Raw genomic sequence first — 10,591 nt, forward strand, 5'->3', positions numbered from 1 at the left:
CTATACGATATATCACGAATCACATTCAATCACAGCTGTAATCACTCATGTGTGTACTTATATATATACACGATTATGTATATATAGCTAATATATAGGAGTGCTTTACAAGCGCTTTGCTCCCGATTCTGTAGTTATAGATTCTAAGGATAAATTGTATCCTGCTCTTGTAGTTCTTCTAAGGCAAAGTGTTACAATAATGAAAATTCAGATATCCAAAAAGTGTAAATCTATCGAAAATGTGAAAAGTATATTATAAACGCCGGCGAGTATCCTTTTAAAATCTTTCTCCTTCTAATTGTTATTAACCTAGCCTTTTATTTAATTAGGTTGATTCAAAGTATTTCCTTGCTTATTATTTATTATATATTATCTAATATATAATACTCTATGTAATCTATATTTCCTTTATATTAAGATTTCCTAAAAGACATTTAATAGATAGACTATTTACTATTCTTCTATATATTCGGTTTGGCGGTTTGTTTTAAGATATATATATTGTAATTACTTGTTTACTTGCTTGTAGTTATTATATACATTTTTGTATACTTCGCAAAGCTGTTTTGTTTGTTTGCTTCAAGGCATTCCGTTGTTGTATAAGTCCTGTTGGCTTTGAGTATTCTCACTTTATTCGATCAAGATGTATAATTCCTCTTTCTTCAATAGTAATACCCTCAGGTTTATAACCAACACTGTGTACAGATAGGACTTCGTCTTCGCCGACCTAAATAGATAAATAAATAGATAAATAAATAGATAGGGAAAAAATAGATATAATTCAACTCAACTCATTACAGTAAATAAACAAATACAATACTATCTACTAGTACACTCCACAACCCTAAGAATCAAGATATAAACACTAAAATATCGTACAAAAACCTCCATACAAACAAACATCCTCATCTAAAGGCATATCTACATACGATAGGTATCTACATATTATCTACCCACAGAGACCTTAGCGGAGAAACGTCCGAAGAATCTCGTATCCATATATCGAACCTCGGTATCCACACCCCAGCTACATCTCCACATGCATCTCCGCATTTTTGGCGCTCGGGGTAAATCAAGCTTAAGCTTGAGGATGAGTGAGTGAGTGAGGAGTTTGGGGTTTGGGAAATTTTGATTGTTTGGTTATTTACTTTATTACTACCTACTCTTATATGAATGATTCACTCACGAGAAAATCGAGATCAAAATCAAAGCTGATTGATTGATGGATTGATTGATCAGAAATCGAATTTTCTATCCATCTACGATATCTACCAGTAGAGTTTTGCGATTACATCACCTGCTTCATTTTTTGAGACACATACAAGTAACCTTACTTTAAAGTTCAAACTTTTCTTACATATCTGATATTGATATCTGCAGCATAGTTTCACCATGACGTCGATGCAGCATCCCGAGATAATTGTATTTCATTATCGATTTTCGCCGTTTGCTAAGAGGTATTTATATAGCTGTTTATTTATTTACTTTCATATACCTATCCCATTCAAAACCCCAATTCCTAACACTCAAAAGAATAACATGGTACCTCACTCTCCGCGGAATCCCCTATTCAGAATGTCTCCAAGCCCCCACCATGCCACGACCCGACATCCAAGCTCTCGGAACCCAATATCGACGTATCCCTATCGTATCTATCGGTCGTGACATCTACCACGACACGCGATTAATATTGCGCAAATTGGAGGAACTGTTTCCCGATTATCCGACAATCGCAGCGGCGTCTGCGGAGCAGAAGGGGATCGAGAAATTGTTGGAGATATGGACGGTAGAGGGATTGTTTTTGCGCGCGGCGCAGTTGTTACCGCTGGATTTACCGTTGTTGGGCGATAAGAAGTTTACGAGTGATCGGGAGGATTACACGGGGAAGAGTTGGGAGAGGGGAAACTTGGAAAAAGCGAGACCGGAAGCGTTGGCGGCGTTTAAGGGGGCGTTTGAGCTTTTGGAGAGTGGGTTTTTGGGGGATGGGAGGGACTGGATTTTGGGGAGTGAGGGGCCTATGTTGGCGGATATTGAAGGTATGGAGGGTGGTGATGAGGGAGAGATGAGATGTGAAATGAAAAATGATACTGACTCGTGATGCTAGCTGTTTGGCCCTTCCATTGGTTAACTACCTTACCTGGTGCCTTGCCCGCAGACTACATTTCCGGGCAACAATTCCCCAAAAGCTTTGCATGGATTGCGCGATTCGACCACGCCACTCGACTCGCTGCGAAGAAACTCCCCCAGCCCACGGTTCTCTCGGGAGCAGAAGTGCTTGAAAAAGTGAGCGCGTCTGATTTCGTAGAAAAAGATGAATGTGTTGATACGCAGGATCCGACGGGATTGCACAGGGGACAGGAAGTCGAAGTTTGGCCAATTGATACGGGGATGAATAGCAGGGATAGGGGGGTTTTGGTGGGACTTTCTACACAGGAAATTGTGGTTGAGTCGCGGACGAGGGAGGGGGTGAAGGTGAAGATTCATACTCCCAGATATGGGTTTAGGATTCGGGGGGGTGGGAGGGAAGGGGGCGAGACTTTGAGGGTTTTTCTCTTTGCTTTTTGTTGTGGGATGGGAGTGTGAGACGAGGGGACGGGAAATGGGAATGGGATTGCATGGTGAGCTGGGAGGGAGGTGTAAAAACATTTAGTTTGTACATATCATGATTTGTTGTCTATTAGTGAGAGAGTGAGAAGTATACAAAATTAAGAGAATTATCTATACATCAGTATACAATACTCAAGCGTTAAGGCACTCAGAGTACAGCATAACCCTAATCTATTATTTGATGATTAGGTAGTACTCTTCAAGCTAAGTAACCAAAAAGGAAGGTCTAATCTATAATTATTAATATGAATAATACTCGTAAGAAGATCCAAATTCGTGATTTGCATGATCAATGATACAAAATGCTTCCGTAGCGATTATTTTTTCTGGATTGATTGATTACGTGATTAGTTGGTCGGAGATAATTACTATATTGAGTTGATAGGGACTTGGAAGTAGATGTAGGTAGTAAGTAAATGGAATGGTTGGGTGTAGATAACATACTGATATACTCAGTTATACAAAGTACGCTTGGGAGAATGGAGCACGTGATGTAGAGATAGGTAGGTGGGTGATGTTGATGTTGATTTGATGTTTAATGTGTTACCGTCATGAAGAGGAATGAAATGAAATCACAAAGCACCTACGAATAGGTAGGTAGGTACTTTGCCACATTATTGTTACCGGGAAGAAGAGGAAGAAGTGAGGGTGAGTAAAGTGTAGAGGAGATTGGTGCGATTACCTAGCTATGGAGGATGAAGGATCGGACTGGACTTTTTTCTTATCTAGGGAGGTGGATAGATTGTTGGGCGGTGATGGATAGGATTGTTTGCTTTGAATTGTTTAGGTAGGTAGGTAGGTAGGTATTTATCTTGTATATTTCCATCAGTATTTTAAATACACACAAGAGGTAGAAAAAGATGAAATAAAATGATATAGATTAATAGGGTATCGTGAATATGAGACTTCGTATAATTAGATCATTCCAACATCGCACCATTTGGCATTTGACATTGACATTGATTAATATCAGTCTTCAGTCATTAGTCAGTGCACGTGTATTGACTTACTCGAATGTCTATGAAAGTAAAATGATATCTCCTGGAAATCTCTTGGCGAATTGACTCGAGATTTCCTCGAAAAGGTGTGAGCCGATTGGCTGATCCATGGAATATTGCATGCATTCTTGATCTCTATTGTTCACCGTATCATTCCCCATTCATTACTTCATTAGTCATTCACACCATTTTCATCTTTCTCCTCAGTCTTCTCTCTTGTTTTCTTTCTAATCAAGGAGATGATGGGACATGAAAGAGGAATAGTGTCACTTGCACGCACATGAACAAAAGTGGAGCAACATCTGCAATAAAGAGATCTGATTGGTTGTGAATCTCCAGCACGCTAATGTGAAGGCACTCTCATCCCCAAATAAATCAAAGAGTTCACATCAAGCGTCATCATCATCTTTCGTCATCGTTTTTCCCTCTCTTTCCTGCAACTTTCTTACCACATCATCCATCGTATCTGTACCGGTATCGTATTCCAAGTACACGACAAACACCAAGAGGAGAAGACGTCGAATTATCTAAGCCTCGACTCGAATAATTCCATTTCATAACTTTATTTTACAACAGAGCCTCATCAATTATTAATTAATTGCTTCATTCAAAGGAGGAAATATCAATTTATCGAATTAATTGTTATTTTCCTTTTGGTCTGTCTTTGTGATCAAGGAAGAGACCTCTCTCGTATCTCTGATTTTGAATTCGTATTTGATTTCGAGTCTTCATCCGAATGCTTTGTTAAGAAAAAGGGACAAGAGAAGACAGAAGACAGAAGACAGAAGACAGAAGACAGAAGACAGAAGAGAGAACAGACAAGAAAGGGAAAACGGGCCAAAATAGAAGAGGGAAGGACTTCCTTTTTGAACCACCTGCACCATAAACCCACCCACCCGTCGCAAATTTAAACTTCACCACTTTTTTTTTTTTTTCGCAATCCAAGTCCATCCATTTCTTTCCCCCCAAGAAACGTTACGTCACCGCTACATCCCATCCATTCACCATCCACTCAACCATCGAAACCCTCGAACCTTTGAACATTGGGGAAATCGGAAGAAATCCAAAGTCAAAATTCCAAAGAGTATTAACAGATCTTAGAAAGTTTCTTTTCTTCCCGGCCCGTGTTTCTATATTCGAATATCCATCTCAATAAGATAAGGTATCAGAGAGGTATCTCCTACCACAAGATACACTGACATCATATTCATTCATCCATCTATCCATTCATCCTGTTGCTGTGATTCATCCATCAACGAATCCACACAATTCAATTCGATCGAGATAACCTCAAGTCAAGTCAAGTCGAGTCGAGTCGCGAGAGAAAAAAACACATACACACAGACATTGAGCAAAACAAATCGTAATTGCGCAATACGACGAAACAGAATACTTGCCAATACAATACAATACAACACGCCCACACACATACACACATACACACATACACACAACCTCAAACACGTCGCCACCAAAAACTATCCATATCATCGAGGATTCTTTTCCAATCTCGAGAAATCAATCAATAAAGAACAACAACAACAACAACAACAACAACATCAACATCAACATCAACAACAATAACAATAACAACGCGACTAGTAAGAGTTGGGATTGGAGAGTTTATCCTCTTTTAACAACCTTCACACCAAGGAATAAATCTACCCGCCACCAAGATACAGAACAACCCAATCCAACATCAAACACCAATTTTACCCATTCACCCTATAGGCGGACGACTCATTCACTATTGACACTCTCAAGTCCTTTAAATAGTCCGCCCACCTTCGTCATTATATCGTCATCATCGTGTAAACTGCACAGCAACACGATACGATTAACGACATTTGTTATCCAACCTCTTTTGATAATTCTCCATCTCAACGGCATCAAGGTTAATCCATTACGTCGTCGTTCAACATCTTTTACTTTTTTTCTTTTCCTTACTAGTCGTCCTCTTTTCTACATTTCATCATCATGCCGACCTTTTCCAAGATCGGCAGTAGTCCTGTAGAGGAGAAATTTTTACCACCAGGCAAGTATTCAATTCAATTCACCATCCCTAGTCATCACGTCGAGTCTTTCTTTTGACTTTATTCCATTCTATCATCATCGATCAATCCAATTAAATTCATCTGATGGGTTTGATACATTTGATACTTCTCATCCATCTCCTCCATCTGAAACAATGATATGCTATACATAGGTGTAACTGAGTAACTAACATCCCTCTCTCACATAGCCGCCGATTCATCAGTACCAGATATCACGGTGAAGCCAGTTCAGTTGGATGTCGGTCGACAACTACCAAATATACCTGTACCCCCACAAAACAATATTGCCGACTACCTATCAAAGCGAGCATTGGCAAATAATTCACACGAAGAGGAAGAAAATCCTTTCGACTCCCAATTTGGAGGTGGTCCGGTGAAATCAAATCTACCTGCCAAAACTCCTGGTGGTACCTTACTACCTTCCATTCAAGCTTTACAATCAGCATCTTCACCTGGTTTTGGCTTGAGTGGATTAAGGTCTGGCCCATTGAGTCCTAATATGCTCACTGGTCCTAAAGAACCTGCCGAAGATTACTTCTCCGGAGATCATAATTTGATTGGTGATGGGCCAAGAGGTTACACTCCCGTCACATCTGATTTGAGGGGTATGCATTCAAGGGTGTTACCAACTCCAAGCCCTGGTGGATATAGTTTTGGAGCTGGAGCTGTTCAAACACCTGGATTGGCTGAATTTCAACGAACGGCTATTCAAGCTGCGAGTCTTGCTGCCCAACAACAGAGAGATATGAATGTCACTTCACAACCTCAACAACACAACGAGGATAATCATAATGTCATGAGTAATTATCCTGACAATGATTCTTTGAATGCAGCCGCCAGTCTTCAATTGTTGACTCAAACTTCCGCCTCATCTCGCGACTCTTCGCCACACCACAATCTCGCATTGGGTCAATCGAGGCAACCACCATTCTCTGCACAACAACATATCTTGAATCGCAATCACCAAATGTTGAATCAAAATATGCAACCTGTTCAAACTAATGGTCAAGTACCTGGTCGACCAAACAATCATCCTTTGACAAATGGTCATTCTGGAACGAGAAACAATTCCATTCACTCAAATTCAATGAGCCCTACAAGTAATGGTAATGGTCTCCCTTATGATAATGATATGAATGGTCAAGGTGGTCAAGGAAAGAAGAGAGCAGCCACCAAAAGGAAAGCAAGCACCAACAAAACTCCACCAAAGAACAACAAGAGGACCAAATCTCAAAAGGGTAATGATGATTCGAAACCAGAAGAATTCACCAATGAAGATCTAGATAACATGGATGACCAACTTGAGTTTGAAGAGGAAGAGAATAATAATAACAACAACAATGGTAAACCAAAGAAACCAGAAACTGAAGATGAAAAGCGAAAAAGTTTCCTTGAACGAAACAGGTAGATTTCTCCTTTCCTTGCACTGTTTTTTTCGCTAACGAATTTCCTAGGGTTGCTGCTCTTAAATGTAGACAGCGTAAGAAGCAATGGTTGAACAACTTGCAAAGTAAAGTTGATTCGTACACCAACGAAAATGAGACTCTTCATCAAAAAGTTCAGCAAATGGCTCATGAAATTATGCAACTCAAAACCATGCTTTTCGCTCACAAGGATACTCCTATTGGTATTCAACAAGGAATCGCACAATATGTCGTTCCTCCTCTCTACGATGATATGCCACCAATGCATCAATCACAAAATCCATATGGTTTAGGTTCCATGCCAGCATCTCAAAATCCTAACATGTAACAGACCTATGGTCCTTACATTTCCACTCGCAGTTATGGATTATCAAAAGGCGCATTGTATTCGCTTGGCTTTCCGATGTCACGAATATACAATTACCTCTAGGTTGTAAATTAAAACACTTCTTCTTTCGATTGTACTTCATAGATCATTTGGATCTAAAACTCCATTTCCCTTTTCCTTTGGGTGAAAGTAAAGCATATCGGTATGATCTCCATCACCCTTTTCTTCCTTATACATATTCTACTCTTACCTCTAATATTCCATGGACTGGTTTCAAAATCCTGGGCCGAATTCTTTTTTCAAAAAATTCATGATTACAATGGAAATAAACTCATGCATGGTGGGGGCGTATATTCATGCAAAAGGCGCTATGAGGGGGTGGAGGGTTTTGATCTGGTCACCATATTTGATGGTTTGACAAAAGTACACGCATACATGACGAAGAATGGGAAGATTCCGAGTTCATGGTTGGGAGGCGTATTCGGAATTTGGGAAATGGGGGTGTTTTTGGAATGTCTTTTTGTTGGCTCCTCTTTCTCTTTTTTTGATTGAAAGGAAGGAGTCTATTTTTGTTTCACTTTCTTTTCTTGGTCTCCTGGAAATGAAATGAAATGAATGGGATGAAATGGGATAGGGTGGAATAGGCGTTTGAAGGAAAATGAAATTTGGGCAAATGGTGTTGGAGGAAGGAAGGGAGGTGATTTGATAGTAGTTGATCTTTTTTTCTTCTTCTTTTTCTTGGACCTACGGATATAAAGAGGGAGAGGGAGAGAGGAAGAGAGAGAGATTACAGAAATTGAAATTATAATTAAATTTATGTGATTTTGAATATTGATTCTGGTTTTGTATATTGTGATTTTGTGATTTTATGAGAAGTAGATGGATAATGGATTTTGTTTGTGAAGTGTAAAGTGTGAAGTATAGATGAATGATACATAATGAATAGATAGATAGATTTGGGGTTTTTGTAGTGTATATGTTAGATAGGTAGTTACGATAGATTGGGATGAACTTATTGAGAGTTTTATGTTTTTCGTAATGTATATGTTATATGATATAACGTGGTTTAACAGTGGCTCGGCCATATCAGTAAGTCGGCCACCATTTTTACATACAAAATACGTCTGTGCACAACCGTGCACTTCTTTATTTATTGATATAATTTTCTAAAATCTAATATTAAATATTTGATTATATATAGATTATAAAATCTAATTAGTTTCAATAAATTAGAATTTTTAAAATAGTTATTATAAAAAAAAGCTTTTTTGTAACGAAAATCATGACAATTTTGATTTTTTTTTGAAATCGAAAAGAATTATTTGAAAAAAAAAATATTACTTTGAATAACTGATTTTTTATTATTATTTAATATTCTTTTCTTTTTCAAAAATAATGATTGATAATTAAAATATGAATATTGAAAAAGGCTGATTTTATATGTATTTTAAAGTGGCCGACCCACTGATATGGCCGAGCCACTGTTTAAACCACGTTATAATATATAATATTTAATAAGTAGATATATAGTGTCACGGTGTGAGATCACGTGACATATTGGTCCCCTCGGAGGGGACCGAATTGGGCGCTCGCGCCGGAGCGCAAGTGAGCTAGGGCCCGATCGGGCTAGCTCGCTTAGCAAAATCCTATATATATTCAATTTGGAAGATCCTGTATTATAGCTCTTTGAACTATATCTTAATTCTCAATCTGAATCTATTATTCGAATCAATATAATTTTACTAGATTAGAGCAAAGTTATTAGAATCCTATTTCGTCTGTTTGCCCTATAATATTACATAGCTTCTATTCATTAAAATATTGCTTTTGCGATAACTGTTTTGTACCCGTTTAATCGATCTAGGGATTTCTCAGAATTTGATGTTTTTATATCAAAGAATCTTTAGGTTTAGTATTAATATCTTTAATCAGCATTTGTATATTATACCAAGCTAAAGGAGACCAATAAATTGCTTGAATACAAAATTTCCGAATCCCTAATCTACAAATATATTCAAATCATTTTGTATGAGTAGATTGCTATTCAAAACATTTATCTATTCAATCGCCTTACCGAATCCACGCCTACTATACCTGCTCATTTAGAAACCGTATCTCCCCGAAACTCTTGCTAACTCTATCCCCGAACCCACTATACCTGTTTCGATCATTCGATTGAGTGAGCGTATTCTCGATCCGAAAGAGTTTGATAGCATCTACTCCGATCTGCATAGATTTGTTCAATAAATATATAGAAAATTGAATGTGAATAATAATAGATTCCCGATGACTTCTATTGTTTGATTTATACTACTAGAAGATTTATTGGAAAAGCATACAAGCTTATATTATTTAAGATCTCCCATAGAATTCCTTAGTTCACTGACTATACTGCATTTCTTGAATATTTCGAAAACACTTTTAAAAATCCTAATCAAATATAAAATGTATAGAATAAACTATATATATTAAAACAAAAATATCTCGATTTTAATATCTTTTTTGCAAAATTCCAGAAACTCATTCTAAAAGGAGAAATACCTAATAATACTCTAACCCCACTTCTATTTCAAGGAATCTCTTATAAACTATAAGATATACTATTATATAACCTTGCTTTGATCTATGAATTTCGTTAATATACTAATTATCTATAATAACTTGATAACCGATTTCGTTAATACCAATATAAGTTTATTATATTTGTTCTATTACTTCCAAAACTTTATCTCAAAGAATAATCGCTGTTTCACCTCTATAACTCGCTAGCCCGAAGTCTATTCCTGAAGACTCAATGGATTTGAGCTTAGGAAAAAAGGAATATACTATTAAGAACCTAGGTTTATAATAGGAATATAACAAATACTATCATTGCAGCTCTGCTAGCTATCTAATACAAGACTGCCTGCATTCCGATATTCATTCTATTCAATTCCGAGTTATTATTACTACAACTAGCCCTACGAGAACCAGCCCTGTATCAAATAGTTCTTCAAGAAGCCGAGTCCCTATCCGTTCCTCACCTCGCTCTCCTCCCCGCTTGCCGATTAGCTCAATCAATTCGAGAAACGGGATATATCTGATCTAAATCGCAATCAGAACAATCCTTTGTATACCCTTGCTTATCTATTGCTATTATTCATAACCTTCCTTTAAAAAATAAACTAAACAATTATACGG

General features: G+C 37.6%; 2 protein-coding genes across 2 annotated transcripts; both read left to right on the plus strand.

Annotated features, from left to right (window-relative positions):
• Positions 1-1,392: 1,392 nt before the first annotated feature.
• On the plus strand, positions 1,393-2,583 carry EAF02_002440 (uncharacterized protein; the record flags this gene model as incomplete). The annotated part of the gene is made up of 3 exons (XM_038898488.1): positions 1,393-1,457; positions 1,534-2,036; positions 2,105-2,583. 3 exons carry the CDS (start codon positions 1,393-1,395, stop codon positions 2,581-2,583), a joined length of 1,047 nt encoding a protein of 348 aa, XP_038762180.1.
• A 2,999-nt stretch (positions 2,584-5,582) lies between these two features.
• EAF02_002441 (uncharacterized protein) lies at positions 5,583-7,411 on the plus strand (the record flags this gene model as incomplete). Its single annotated transcript, XM_038898489.1, has 3 exons — positions 5,583-5,640; positions 5,848-7,063; positions 7,114-7,411. The coding sequence occupies 3 exons, from the start codon at positions 5,583-5,585 to the stop codon at positions 7,409-7,411; spliced, it is 1,572 nt and encodes a 523-aa protein (XP_038762181.1).
• Positions 7,412-10,591: the final 3,180 nt, after the last annotated feature.

Source organism: Botrytis sinoallii (assembly GCF_014898435.1).
Source record: "Botrytis sinoallii strain Bc 23 chromosome Unknown BSIN_003, whole genome shotgun sequence".
In the NCBI taxonomy this organism is placed as follows: Eukaryota; Fungi; Ascomycota; class Leotiomycetes; order Helotiales; family Sclerotiniaceae; genus Botrytis; species Botrytis sinoallii.